Source organism: Carassius auratus, chromosome 35, assembly GCF_003368295.1.
Source record: "Carassius auratus strain Wakin chromosome 35, ASM336829v1, whole genome shotgun sequence".
Taxonomy (NCBI): Eukaryota; Metazoa; Chordata; class Actinopteri; order Cypriniformes; family Cyprinidae; genus Carassius; species Carassius auratus.
Window position 1 is genome coordinate 806,119 of NC_039277.1, and position 15,145 is coordinate 821,263.

At 36.6% G+C, this 15,145-nt stretch overlaps 1 protein-coding gene across 1 annotated transcript; it reads left to right on the forward strand.

Moving 5' to 3' along the window:
• The first annotated feature begins 185 nt into the window (after positions 1-185).
• Positions 186-14,191, forward strand: LOC113053971 (serine/threonine-protein phosphatase 2A catalytic subunit beta isoform). The gene is made up of 7 exons (XM_026219136.1): positions 186-619; positions 3,817-4,026; positions 4,101-4,274; positions 4,428-4,517; positions 8,426-8,587; positions 8,660-8,778; positions 13,470-14,191. Exons 1-7 carry the CDS (start codon positions 518-520, stop codon positions 13,540-13,542), a joined length of 930 nt encoding a protein of 309 aa, XP_026074921.1. The 5' UTR covers positions 186-517; the 3' UTR covers positions 13,543-14,191.
• Positions 14,192-15,145: the final 954 nt, after the last annotated feature.

The following is a 15,145-nucleotide window of genomic DNA, read 5'->3' on the forward strand; positions in this document are numbered from 1 at the left end:
GTTTCTGACTTACTGGTTGTACACTGCATATACAGAATAACTGATTAAAGGTGTACTGCTTATTGAATGGCCTTCATTTACAAATGAAAATTTGCGTGGCATTTAAACATCTACTGGGATCTATTTATGTCATCTTTGAGTTATCCTGACCAAAGGGGGCAGCACCTAGCTCAGAGTGTTTCGAAGCGTGCCTTTCTGAAGATGTCACGGGCGGCGAGCGCAGCGGCCATTACACAGCGCATTTATGAAGAAGGTCGGAAGCGCGACGAGTCAACGGAAAATTCATCAACGACAGACTGCGGATACCTTCTAAAGACATCTACCAGTAACCACCAAATCTAGAATAAAAAAATCACGCGATTTCGTGTTTTAAGAGCTGTTATCCGAGGTTAACAGCGGTGTTTGGCTGTGTTTTGCGTCGGCCCGGCGCAGCGCGTCAGTGTGTCAGCGCGTTTGCTGCTCGTTTAATTAACGAAGAATCTGTGAGGATTACCGTTAACGCGGGATCGTGCCGGTTATGGATGAAAAAGCGTTCACGAAAGATTTAGACCAATGGATAGAACAGCTGAATGAGTGCAAACAGCTGACCGAGAACCAAGTGAGAACACTCTGCGAGAAGGTAAAGAAATGGTCAGGGTTTTAATACATTATTAGGTCGTACTTATCGTAAACATAAACTTAACATCTTTGTAAGTGAACGCAATGGGTGAAAATAAGATTATTAGGATGTTGAATGAGATGTGTATAACATACACCAATAACATAAAACATAATTATTATTTATATGGTGTAGCGTTATTATTCATAATTCTTAAGTCTAAATTTAAATAAGAACTATTTTATTATTATTTTTAAACAAAAAGTTTGCAGTAATTACATCCAGACATCTTGCCACTGTCTGTCCGTTTCATGATTTTCATGTGTGTATTTGGCTGAATTAACACCACCGCTAACACACGTCAGTGTTCACTATTGTTGTTGTCAAGATAGGTTAGAGTTGGCTGTATTTTTTTTTTTACCTAATATTTCAGTGTCTTTAATTAGTTGTATAGTATAGATTTGTTATTTTACTCTCTGAAGATATGACATTGAGTGCCTGTCTGGTTAATTGTTGACCTGTAAAGCAAATTCACTGTTTACTCTGTTTTCTGTGATATCTTCATGGCTCCAAATATAGAACAAGAGGCAACCTTCCGTTTTTTCTCGTGAAACCAACACGGAAGTGACTAAAACTGCAATTTATCAACGGCCCATAGACTCCCCATGTTGAAATGCACAACTTTACAGCAGAAAAAAAAAAAGAGTTAACAGCCTGGTATAAAAAGTAGGTTTGGTCTATAAATCAATCCAAACATGTTTGCGTTCACACAGAAGGCAATCCGGCAATTTTCCAGGACTAAAGTGCAGTCTGAAAGGGGTTTAGTAAAGCACACGTCTCTTCTACAAGACCCATGAGTGAGGAACCATTGTATCGTACAGGCATTTCGTCCACACGGATCCAGCGTTTTAGGAGAGTGAAACCGAGTCTCAGAGTGGAAAACGCTGCCTTTGCATTTTTTGTGTGGACCGAGAATCCATAATTTTTTCTGAAAGGATGAGGGGGTGGGTGATATCTCGATATTTAAAATATATCAAGATATTTTTTAAATACAATATGGATTTTGACATCGTATATATCAATATTTCGTTTATATTTTATTCTGATTCTGCCACTTTGCTTGTTTGCCTTTTCTGTGCTTATCTTTTAAATAATTAAAAGATAAATTAAATGAATGTTTTATACCTTCATTTGATAACCAGAAAAATGTAAATACACAGAATTTCAGAGGGGGAAAAACATTTCATAAGATCATTTTAAGAAAAAAATGTTTACAAATTAAGTTGTTTTATGCATTTAAATAATTACATATGCTAAAACACAGAATTAGGTAACAATAAAATATATGGTGAAGAAAAAATAAAACATTTCATAGGGCCCTAAACGTTATATATATATATATATATATATATGCATATAATATATTAATTTTTTTTGTAGTAGTTTTTGGAGGGATTATCTTTCCTGTAAAGATAGAGAGATATATCGTATATTTTATATAGCAAAATATATAGAGATATATTTTTTGCTCCATATCCCCCAGCCCTAGAATGACATCGCCCCTAGTCAGACACCGCTATGTCACGTAACCACAACAAAAACATGAATAAACACTGAACAATTGTCTTTTCATTAACTAACATTAACACTGATTAATAAATGTATTGTTCCATGTTCGATTGTATTAGGTTTATGTGCATAGTCTTCTCCATTTTAGTGTATCTCTGTGGCAGAATTACAGAGCCACATACCGTATATGTGTAGCTCCTCCTTAATGCTGAAATGCACTACACTACTTTTAAAATCTGAACATAATATCATCTAGGGCTGTGCCGATAAACAATATTATATCGAATCGCTGTAAATATATGTAGATAATGATGAGAAGCTCTAGGCATTTTTACATTGGATTAATATAAGAGCCAATCATACAGCAGAAATATGCGACAACAGCCAATCAGCATGCAACTTTAATTGTTCATGTCAAAGAACAAAGCAAATTTCCTAGAGCACTTTGCAAAGATAACTCGATAAGGACGACAGAAATGAGTGGAAGCAGCGACTAAAGTGAAACTAACCTTGAGTTATTATTAAAATATTATGAAATTGTCGACGAAAAGGTTATTTGAAAACCGGCCAGGCACAAATTAAAACGATCTGTAAAATATGTCGTTGGATGGTGAAAAACAAGACTTGCAACTAAATCAACTTATTCAATCACAGTGTTTCCCACACATACTCTGTGTCTCAATCTGCTCCCTAGCTTCCTAAGACGTTAATCAGTATATTGTGTAAATTAATGTGCCTGACTCCCTGATCAGTGCCCTGACTACTGAACTAGGGAGCTGATTGAAACGCACCCATAGACTTTACTTGGGCGGGCCGCCCATGTAAATAATGACGGCTGCCCAAGTAAATTTGGAGACATATTTATGCTTTTATTACTTTTATTCTCTCAGACTTTTGCATCTGCCCAAGATAATGAAACCATCCGCGATCAGTTAAGTACTGCAAAATCTCCCCTCGCCCTACGTGTTTCGTACCTGCTCGTGATGTGTGCGTCAGAACGGTTTACTCCCGCTGACATTCCCATGTGCGCTGCACAGATGCGGTGGATATTTCACAAGGAGCGTTGCATGCTGCAATATCAGCTGAAAATATAAATCATGTTTGATATCCACCGATGGTCTGTGATGTTATTTTTTTATGAAATATGTCAACTCAAATCTGCAGACTGGCTCTGACTAGAGTTGACTTATCCAGACTGTAAATCGGTGAAAATTAGGGCAAAAGTTGTTTCGTTTATTCCAGTCTTAAAAAAAAAAAAAAAAACACTTCAAGCACTGATTGTTGGTGAAGTGTTTCGGAGGGCATTTACACCTGGTCTTTTCATGATTGGATAGCAATCTGATTAGAGAAAATGCATAAAGTGACCTTTTTCCGCCCATGATTAGTTTGCTTCTATGCATGTTATACTGACATGAGACTTTGTATCTAACCTCAGGTCAGAGGCTGTGAATGTTCACTGGAGCTATTTTTGAGGGAAACTGAATTATTCACTTGTGTTTGCAATGATGGAACTTGCGACTGTAGATGGCTAACCATGCTTTAGGGAAACGCACCACTGATTGGGCTTTCAAAACTTTTGCTTAAGATATTTTCCTGCTGTTACAACATTCACCTGTGCCTGATACACTATCCCGTTCTTACACCCCCAGGCTAAAGAGATTCTCACTAAAGAGTCAAATGTGCAAGAGGTGCGCTGCCCGGTCACAGTGTGTGGAGATGTTCACGGCCAGTTTCATGACCTAATGGAGCTCTTCAAAATTGGAGGGAAGTCACCTGACACTAACTACCTGTTTATGGGCGACTATGTAGACAGAGGATATTATTCTGTGGAAACAGTCTCACTTCTTGTTGCACTAAAGGTATGTTTGTTAGATTTGCTTGTTGTGTTGCAAATTTGACATTTTGATACTACATTTGTCTACTTCATTTGTAGGTTCGCTATCCAGAACGCATCACGATATTGCGGGGAAACCATGAGAGCAGACAGATCACACAGGTGTACGGTTTCTATGATGAGTGCTTGAGGAAATATGGCAACGCAAACGTCTGGAAATATTTCACAGACCTCTTTGACTACCTACCCCTCACAGCTCTGGTGGATGGACAGGTGAGAAAACATCCACCTCGTATAGTTATAGGAATAATAACAGAACAGTTTAACTTCTCTTACAGTTATCAGGTTATTTTCCATAGAGCCAGCCTTAGAATCCTCTGACTGCTGCTGATGGCTGTTAATAACTCCTATAACTCTCTTCGTCAGATCTTCTGTCTGCACGGTGGCCTCTCTCCATCTATAGATACGCTGGATCACATTCGTGCACTGGATCGTCTGCAGGAGGTGCCACATGAGGTACATGAGTACAGTTACAGATCGCATTCATCCCAGCAAGCAGTGTCTAGTGGATTAAAGAAAAATTAGATGTGTGCGAAATATTAGTATTCTTATATTACTTTTGAATAAATCAAAATCTAGTTTTAATTTAGATTTTTAGAAAAAAATTAATCTTTAGTTTTACTTTTGAATAACTATACCTGGCTCTCGCCATGAACATAGCCATAGAAGCTAGCATGGTGTAAAAAAGGAAAGCGAAAAAAACATCACTATTTTAGATAATAATTTACTTTACAGTGAGTTATTACAAGAGTATTTTTGTAATTTTTATTACTGATGTTATTATATTGTAATTTGTATTATTATTATATAGATATTGCATCAGAGAAGCAAGTGCGTAGCCATTTTCAGAATCTTGTCTTTGATGATATAGGTACTGCAAAAACATAAATGCAATGTTGAAGATTAATTAGCTGGTCAATTAGATTTACTTTTCTTTTTTTTTTAAATAACTTATTATTTGTGCAGCCAAGCACAGCAAATCTGGAGTTTTTTTATAGGATTTTTTTTATAGAAAAATCACAGTTCTATTTTTTTTCTTTTGAAGTAAACTTTATTACTCTACATATTTCTTATGACTCTCTCATCACTTCAGATGTTTGTTCTATTCGACCGTAAGTGCTCTGTGAAGTGGAAATCACAGGATATTTGCAAACCTCTAGTCTGCAGTGTATATGTGCATGTTTCTTTTTACCCGGAGTACCATGACAAAAGCCAAAGAAAAGCAGCTTGTCGGAGAAGCACCAGCTGTGACTGGCAAATAAATATCAGAATAGATCATTTATTTAAAAGTACAAAAAATAGACAACAACGGAACAGCAAGTCAAGTCAACGTTATTTATATAGCACTTTTAATAATATAGATTGTAACAAAGCAACTGAACCGCATCAAATGGTAAAATAGTGTCAATAAAGAAAAAAAAACACAGTTCATCATTGCTTACAATGTCATCCATTCATCTAATCTGATGTCATCATTCAGCTTAGTTCAGTTTAAAACCTCTACAAGGATTTGAAACGTACCAGTGTTAATTTCGTCAACAAAGACAATAAAAATATTCGTTAACAAACATTTTTTTAATGTGACTAAGATGAGATGTTGACGAGCTAAAACTAATATCTGATGATAAAAACTATGATGAAATTTATGCCGCATCTTTGTTAACATGACAAGTTGGAACTATAATGTTATTTGTGGACTATCCCTGTCATTGGATTGGATTTCTTCCACCGGATTCGTGTGGAAGAAACGCGTGGTCTGACTATGGGCGAGATGTGGGCTTATGATGTCATAATTTCAGAAAATATATTGCTGTCCACACGAGAAGTGCAGTGTTTTCAAATTTATCTACTGGGGCTAGGATTGGGAAAGGCTGCTTTAAACAGTACAGATGTTCAGGGCAGCTTCACAGTATTAAACTTGATAGTAACATACAAGTGATGCAAACATCAAAAATTCAGCAAATGCAATTTCTGATGTAAAGCAGCTCTAACAGCACAATAGTGTCATTTTTCAGCTCCAGTCACGTCAGTGTTGTTTCAGTTCAGTAACTGTGTAAAGTTCATTCATTCTAAAACAAGTTCAATTCTGCTATAAGCAGCTCTTCTGAAGACAGTAGTGTCATTGTATTCAGTTGGTGTCAGTTTAATGTTTTCCCCAAATCGTACAGCCCTAGATTGATGGATCTAATCAATCTCGACAAATTAGAATGTTAACATTCAAATCAGCTAATCAACTCAAAACACTTGCAAAGGTTTCCTGTGCCTCTCAGTTTGGTTCACTAAGCTACACAATCATGAGGAAGACTGCTGATCTGACAGTTGTCCAGAAGACAATCATTGACACCCTTCACAAGGAGGATTAGATATAAATATTCATTGCCAAAGAAGCTTGCTGTTCACAGAGTGCTGTATCCAAGCATGTTAACAGAAAATTGAATGGAAGGAAAAAGTGTGGAAGAAAAAAGATGCACAACCAACGGAGAGAACCACAGCCTTATGAAGATTGTCAAGCAAAATCGATTCAAGTATTTGAGTGAACTTTACAAGGAATGCTGAGGCTTGGGTCAAGGCATCAAGAGCCACCACACACAGACGTGTCAAGAGTTTTGCTAAACCACAGACAACGTCAGAGGCGTCTTAACTGGGCTACGGAGAAGAAGAACTAGACTGTTGCCCAGTGGTACAAAGTTCTCTCTTCAGATCAGAGCAAGTTTTGTATTTCATTTGGAAACCAAGGTCCTAGTCTGGAGGAAGGTTGGAGAAGCTCATAGCCCAAGTTGCTTGAAGTCCAGTGTTAAGTTTCCACAGTCTGTGATGATTTGGGGTGAAATGTCATCTGCTGGTCTTGGTCCATTTTGTTTTTTGAAAAGTCACTGTACCTGTTTACTAAGAAATTTTGGAGCACTTCATGCTTCATGCTTAGAAGATGCTGATTTCATTTTCCAGCAGGTTTTGGAACCTGCCCACTTTTGCCAAAAGCATCTGCATAATTTATAGCACATGAGCTGTGGACATTGTTTACGAGCTGTGTTATTGCTTTTGATTACATGAGGCATAAGATGTTAATTCATGTTTATTTCACGTGAAAACTAGTAGTAAACAGGAACGGATAATTGTGCTCTGCGTTTGAAATTAGGTGTTTATACAGTGATCTGATGTGGTGCAACAGAGAGCACCAAAACTACATTTGTTTGAATTTCCTAAATAAAATGGATATAATTTGAAAGATGAGACTTCTAGTTATAGTTAGACTTTAGTTTCTTATCAAAAGTAAAAATACATAAAGCTGGAAGTTTCCAATGAATTGTTTTTTTTTTTTTTTTAAGAAAGTTGCAAGACTACAAATAAGTACACGAACAAGATGTAACAGTTCAACCTCTGTGACCATTTAAAAAAGTTACAGGCAATCAATACATTTCAATTGAAATCCAAAGAGACTACATGTGATATGAGCATTATACATTTAAATTAAATTCAAAATTTGAAGCAAAAACTAAATGGTCGGACTTTAGGTATGTGAACTTTGGTTACGTAAACTTTTGCATGTGACATAAACAGCAGACAGACTGAAAATGCAACTACACTTTCTAACAGCAGGTGATGCTCATGGAGCAGCAGTAAAGGAGCTGTTACCACTTTTAACAAAGCAGCTCTGTGCTTATAAAGACTACTTTAATATGCATTATACAGAGGCAATATGAAAAGAAAATATCATCTAAACTTTTCGGAAATCAGTCAGCACTCCGATATACATTAATATAAATCAACAAACTTAATTGAGTATTGTCTTCCTATATTTTGTATATCGGGAACAGTGATCTTGCTCTGACTTGTGCATTATTTTCTCCTATTTGCTTTTGTCTTCAGTGTTTCTGGCCTCCGTTAACAGCAGTTTACAGACTTTGTAATAGTTTCACACAAATTACATTTTGTAAAATGATTGCAATGTTTTTTGTGTTCAAGATCAGATCAGAGATCATCTAAATAAAAAATATAAAAAATGCCAGTTGGGTGATGGATATTTGGAGCAAAAACCTTCCATTTATGGCTGGTTGACCGGTGCTTCTCTAACATTTACACAACTAGTTAAAGAAAGGTTGTCTTGTATATTGTTCTGCTTGTGTCTATAAATGTACACCAGCCTCGTTTTGCTCCCTGTATCCTGATAATTGCTCTGCTTACTGAGAAATTCTTATGGTATAGGATAAGATTCAAGATAAGATTCATGGTTTTGAAGCAAAACTTTGCCTCTTCAACTTATTAGCTCCTCAGATTAAATAACATCTATGCCTGTGAATGTAAACACATGAAATATTTGACTGGTTTATTGAGAATGGCTCCACATCTTTGTTTGTGTATTTCAGGGACCCATGTGTGATCTGCTGTGGTCAGACCCTGATGATCGCGGTGGCTGGGGAATCTCTCCTCGTGGAGCTGGTTACACGTTTGGACAGGACATTTCTGAGACCTTCAACCATGCTAATGGCCTCACGCTGGTGTCCCGCGCTCATCAGCTGGTCATGGAGGTAAGATCCACAATTCAATTCCTCACAATAAAGATATTCAGATAAAGTAAAACCTTTTTTTTTTTTTTTCAGGGATACAACTGGTGTCATGATAGGAACGTTGTCACTATCTTCAGTGCGCCAAACTACTGCTATCGTTGTGGCAACCAGGCAGCCATTATGGAACTGGACGATACTCTTAAATATTCGTTGTAAGTTGCACTTCTCATGATAATCTTTCAAATATCTACTGTCCTATAAAGTGTGATTTCAACACATGTCTAAATTATATTTCAGTAGGTTTACTTTAAGAATAAAAATGCCTATTTAAATTTCTTTAAAAATGTAACCGTTAACCCCAAAACATTTTACAGGAATATTCTTATAGGTGCAATGCAAACAGTCTTTAATTTTAAAGAGCACCTATCATGGCATTTAAAATGTTCCAAATATTGTTTTAGAAGTCCCCAACAACAGTTTTGCATGCATGCAATGACAAAAAAGACTTTAGTTTTCTTATAAAATGCATTTATTTTTACCTGCGATTCTCAAATGATTCGTTTAGTGATTCACTTTTCAAAACCCCGCCTTTACGTGATGTTAGCGAGGATAGCCCAGAGTTCATATTGTAAAAGTGTGCTTTGTTTTTTGTTTCATAAAATCAGTCTTTGTTTGTGTTAACTCGATGCATAAACATAACGTTTTTACAAAAAAAATAAAATAAATGCAGTTACATTACTACGAGATATGACTCTATTCTTAAAGAAAACTCAGAAAGCAACGACAAACAATCTCAATACAATTGTCATTGAACCTAGAAGCTAAACTGTGCTTACACAACAAACCAAACAATTATTAAGGATGCTACATAAATAAGGCTGGGACAACGCGTTGAGGTCATCGAGACGTCGATGGAAAAAATACGTCGACACAAAATATGCGCATCGATTAGTCGACCTGTTTTTATTTCTCTAAAAAACATTTGCAAAACGTTTACCTTCGTTGCCTTTATGGTCTCGAACGAAAAACTTCGATACTATGAGTATCGAAAAATAATTTATCTTTCGGTGCCAAAGTTCGGTTCCAAAAGCCAAGCGGCCGGATTTTTTTTTTTTTTTTTTTTGCCAAGCGGCTGTGTCTGTGTGAGCTTGTAGCATATGTTCATGTAAGGACCTAAATTCGCCGTGATTGGCTGTCCACCACCACGTGACGTGACGGGGAGCATTTCTGAAGATACTCGCAGTCACACAACACAACTGTAGTTGTTTTTTCTCAAAACGTTTCCGTTTTACAATGACAAAGAGGTCTAAAGTGTGCACTTTATAAAAGTGGATGCCGAATCCGCAAAGTGCAACATATGCGATAAGAGTATTGCAACCAAATCCGGTGTTAATGAAGCATTTGTTTGGATGAGTGTTTTGCCCTCCCTCCCTGTTTAGTTTGGTCTACTCCATTGTGTATCTTGAAACACGCCCCCTTTCACGTTGTCTAAAAAACAGAAAGAGAGAGACAGATTTTTCCGTCCGGTACAGCGAATTTCTCTGAGCAGCAGGCCACTGTATGGGTTCACTTAAAACATAACCGACTGTGTTTAAGAGAATACTTGCAGAGACAATCATTTTGATATAATTGTGTGTATGTGTTCATTCAGAAGTTACGCGAAAGATGAATTCATTCTCTGTACGCGCATTGTCTGAAATGCTGCTTGCAGTGCGTGCTTTCAATGAGTGAGCTCCGAACGCACGTGAATTGTTTAAAACGCTTGAATCAGAAATATTTAGAAACAAGTGTGAGCAGCATTTCAGAAACGTTGCAAATGTTGTGTGACTTGAACTGTAAAGCACATAAAGCTGTCGTTTGAGTTTATAAACTTCTATTTAATGCATGATTCATATGGATCTGCTTACTGAATGCAAAGTGTTAGTTCTAGAAGAATGTTTGTTCCTTGATGAGCATGTATCGCTCACTAGGAGTCGCTAAATGAACAGCTGCTGTTCTGTTTTCTTTTTTTTGTGGATCAGTTGCCCTATTGGTTAAAATCCCCAAACTGTTTACTTAAATATTAAATTAATAAATTACATCAAAACAGGGGCGTTTGCGTTATGATGTGGTGGGCTGCTGTGGGCCAGAAAGTCCAGGGCCACTTTTTGGTCCCAGTCCGCCCCTGAATGGCACACCCCTATCCAAAAAGCACAACCAGTTGTATTAATAATGTTATCCTGAGCATGAAGTGTTACCAGAATGTTTTAATTAAGGTGAAAAATAAAAGTTTTGTGTTTAATTTATTTGTGTTGATGTTGAAATGGATTTTAAAACATATGGTATCGAAAAAAGTATCGTTAGGAACCAGTATCGAAACTGAGGTATCGAAATTGGCACCGGATCGAAAGATTTTGAACAATACCCAGCCCTTACCTTATGTGCGCTGAATATACGCGATGGCCGGATCAACATTCTGTCCAACGTTATATAACCATATATTTCTGCATTGATCTTTTTTTTGGCGGCTGTCAAAGCATTATTTGACCGGTGAGTGTTGTAGAATAGAATGACTGGTGTGCCTGACAGGGTGCGTATGAGAGAGAGCCCTGGCTCTGCACGCACTCACAGTCTTCAAACAACACGAGCGCTTCTTGCTCTCTCTCTCCCTTGTGCATATTAATCAAAATCATTAAACACGATAGAAAAAGGGCGGAACACCAAAGTTTCACGTGCGCTCAAGCACTCACAGTCTTCAAACTACACGAACGCTGTCTTGCTCTCTCTCTCTCTCTCTCTCTCCCTCCCCCTCGTGCATATTAACCAAAATCATTAGACACGATAGAAAAAGGATGTTATTTTCATCAGAAAGAATAACTTTTTTTCAATAAGCTAGGCCCTATGTGTTCAGTAAGCTTGTTTCAGTAAGCTATGTGTTTTCAAGGCTTCAAGGTTTTATTGAATGTTATCTCTATACAAGTGCAAAGTAATGCATTCTTAGTCAGTCTTTTATTTTGAAATTTTAAGAGCAATAAACATATATTGCAATGTTAAGGAATTCATTTTTTTTTTCATTCAGATATGTAAATCAACATGTATAAATTGTTAGTAGTCAATTAATGGGGAGATATTCGAAATCGAATCAGTCTGAAAAAATTAATCTGAATCAATGCATCGGAAAAATTATCGCTAGAATAATCGTTTAAAAAATAATCGTTTATCCCAGCCCTATACATAAAACATAAAAGCAACAATTATTAATAACACTTACAGGTTGTGATACGGAGGAGGAAGCTGATGCAAATACACTTGAAACTGAACCTTCCTTCAATATCAGCCGGCTCGCTCGCGAAAGCAATTGTCTTCAAATTGGCGTGAACAAAGCACAAGGCTCGGACTATACTTCTGAGGTACAGTTGTATATATGAATTGTAGCCACTTAGTCTTCAAAAGCTCATCCTTGGGCAAATGAAAAAAGTTTGCTTTTGAGTCGCACTTCAGAACACAGCGTCTCATCGCCATGATGTTTTCTACTTTTCACTGGCATCTTGGAGCGTAATAAGTGGGCATATCGTATTCAAATAACTTTATATAGTCAGAGAAAAAGCTTTGGTCTTCTAACGATTCATAAAAATGACTCAGAGTCGACTCTTACTTTTGAAAGACAATAACTTTATATACGGTGCACCGTCATATTTCAAACTTTGCAGGATGTTTTTGTTCACTTAGATCTATGTCACACACTACATGAAAGGTAAATTTCAAAATTCCATGATAGGTGCTCTTTAAAGTGAGGTATGTAATAATTACCATCAAAATGACACATGCAGAAATGTTTTCTGAACACTCCTGGAAAATCAACCTACAAATGTCTCATGGCATATTATTGCTAAAACGATTAGTCGACAATTAATAAAAATTGTTGACATTTTTGTTGTATGATCTCATATGACCTAATGAAAGAGCCTGCAGTGATGTGATATGACCAGTGTGGTCATTAAACACATCACATTAAAGTGATAGTTCAGTTTGAAAATAAATTCAATGTCTTAGCAGAATTATGCTTCATTCAGTCAGTTACTTCATATTATATTAATTGGAGAATTAATATACGTATTATAAGATCTATAGTCTAGTATTTTGTCATGTCACGTAACTCATGTTCTGTAGACAAGGGTGTATTTAACTTTCTTTTTTAGGCTACTTGTTTAACTGTAATATTTCTTTATTTTAGTGTTTTGCAGGCTGCATGTTCACTGAAGGAAGTGCTAAAATAAACAAACACATTTGTTAATGATTGAGCCTCATTTTTAATTATTTGTTTCAAAATTGCATATATATACATACATGCATATCAACATTCTTGCCACCATCACAGCCTTACTGGTGAATGAGAAAGTCTTATATTTATTTCTATTGTAAAAAAATAAATAAATGTAATTGTACAATAGTAATATAATTTTGTTGTTGGCATTTGACATTCACTTCAAAAGCTGAAGTGATTTACCTTGTTTTATTTATTGGTTAGAATGTGTAACTCAGTAATTTAATTTTAACAGCAGAACTATAGAACAACATTTACTGATCAATTGGTGAAATAATGATTAATCGATTATCAAAATAATAGTTTGTTGCAGCCCTACTGCATATTAAACCTGTATAGGTGGTAGTGGTAAAGAAAACAAATGACAGTCACCATTAAAAACAGTGGGAATTAAATAAAGCAATGAGAACTGAGAGGTAGAATGTGCTTAATTGCCACTAAAATGTCACAGTGCAAAAAATATGAATAATCCAAAAAAAAAATTAATTGTCATGCCTTCTGCAAAAATCTTTTTTTTTTATTATTATTATTGAGGTTTTGTAGTGGAAGTTGTTTGAACAGTGAGCTGTACATTTAAGCCACTTTTCTTCTTTTCCCTAGCCTTCAGTTTGATCCAGCTCCTCGACGTGGAGAACCTCACGTCACCCGCCGCACCCCCGACTACTTCCTATAAGCGAGCACTGGCCTGCCATGAAAGAGCTCTGAAGCAAGCAGAAAATTATGACAAATCCAAACGTCTATACATCTGTTCATCCATTATATATAAAATGGGACACAACAACACTAACATGGACCAAAATGTGCCATTCAAGCATTTAATGCCCAAATCAAATCGCTCTGTCTCAGTACTGCTACAAGTGTCTCATTTTAGCCTATAGTTCAAATTGCCTGCTGTATACAACATGTATAGATGTTCCCTTCATTCTGCAATTGTAAATTATTCTGAAGTAAAAAAAAAAAAAAAAATTGTGACTAGCTTTCTTTCTCACAGTTTCACTGGATTAAAAAAAAGTCCTTTAAGTTGGCAATGCCAGGCATGTGTAAAATGGTAACATTTTCTACAAGTGCACAAGCTGACATCCTTTCCTGTATCTTCACAAAAAAAAAACAAAAAAATCCTATTGGGAAGGAATGTTAAAACCAGAGGATTTGCCTCTTCTGTTTTGGGAGCATACACACACGTGTATATGGACTTTATCTGATTGTCCCACTTTGTCCGATCTTACTATTTAATTTTCTTATGCGTTACCTGTCTTCTGTGTATTTGTTAATAAGTGTTTGAAATAATAAACTACTTTTAATCACAAGCTACTCCAAAGCTACACACTAGTTGTGCTTTTATTTGAAATTGATGGTTAATGTTATCCATAATGAATTATTGGTGACAATGTAAAACAGGATAAATCAGCAGCCTCAAATAATGTAGATTTGCATTTTATTTTTGTATTTTCAAATAAGAATTGACTGGATCATAAAAAATGGTACAGATGGTTTTTAAAGCTTTGACTGGTTAGCATAGTCCTCTGTGTTCTCTTCATTTAAAGATGTCATGAATATCTATGTTTTCTGAGGCTAAGAACAAAGAATTAATCACTGCTATAACTAACTACAAAGTAATGAATTGGGTATTCATTACTTTGTAGTTAGTTATAGCAGTGATTAATTCCTTGGTTTGGGGAACTCTTTTGAGGTTTATTTCCAGATGAATAACTGCTGTTGTTGTTAAAGTCAAGTCACCTTTTTTTATGTAGTGCTTTATACCGAGATTGTGTCAAAGCAGCTTTGCAGTGTTAAACAGTGCCTACAGGAGGAAGGTGGCCAGTCTTGTGACATGGTTTGAGAACAACCATCTTACCCTCAACACAGACAAAGGAGATGATAGTGGACATGAGGAAAAAGAGGTAAACTTACCAACCACTGTTAATCCGAGAGCTTGAAGTGGAGAGGGTGAGCAGCTTTAAATACCTGGAGGTCCTCATCAGCGAGGACCTCATCTGGACACCACCCAACTGGTTAAGAAGGCACAACAGAGGCTGTATTTCCTGAGGAGGCTTAGGAAGTTTGGCAAGTCACCTAAGATACTCAACAACTTCTACAGCTGTGTAGCTGAGAGCGTCTTGGTCACTGCGTGGTATAGAAGCACTACTGCAAGGGACCAGAAAAATCTGCAGAGAATGTTGAAGACTGCTGAGAAGATCATCAGGACTCCACTGCCCTCTCTGCAGGCCATTTACCACTGCAGAGTCCACAGACCCCACCCACCCCCAACACAGACT

Coding starts and splice junctions, on each gene's coding strand:
- LOC113053971 (XM_026219136.1), top strand. CDS start 518: ATGGATGAAAAAGCGTTCACGAAAGATTTAGACCAATGGATAGAACAG. Junction 4,275..4,427: donor CAGCTCTGGTGGATGGACAG/GTGAGAAAACAT, acceptor TCTCTTCGTCAG/ATCTTCTGTCTGCACGGTGG. Junction 8,779..13,469: donor GATACTCTTAAATATTCGTT/GTAAGTTGCACT, acceptor TCTTTTCCCTAG/CCTTCAGTTTGATCCAGCTC.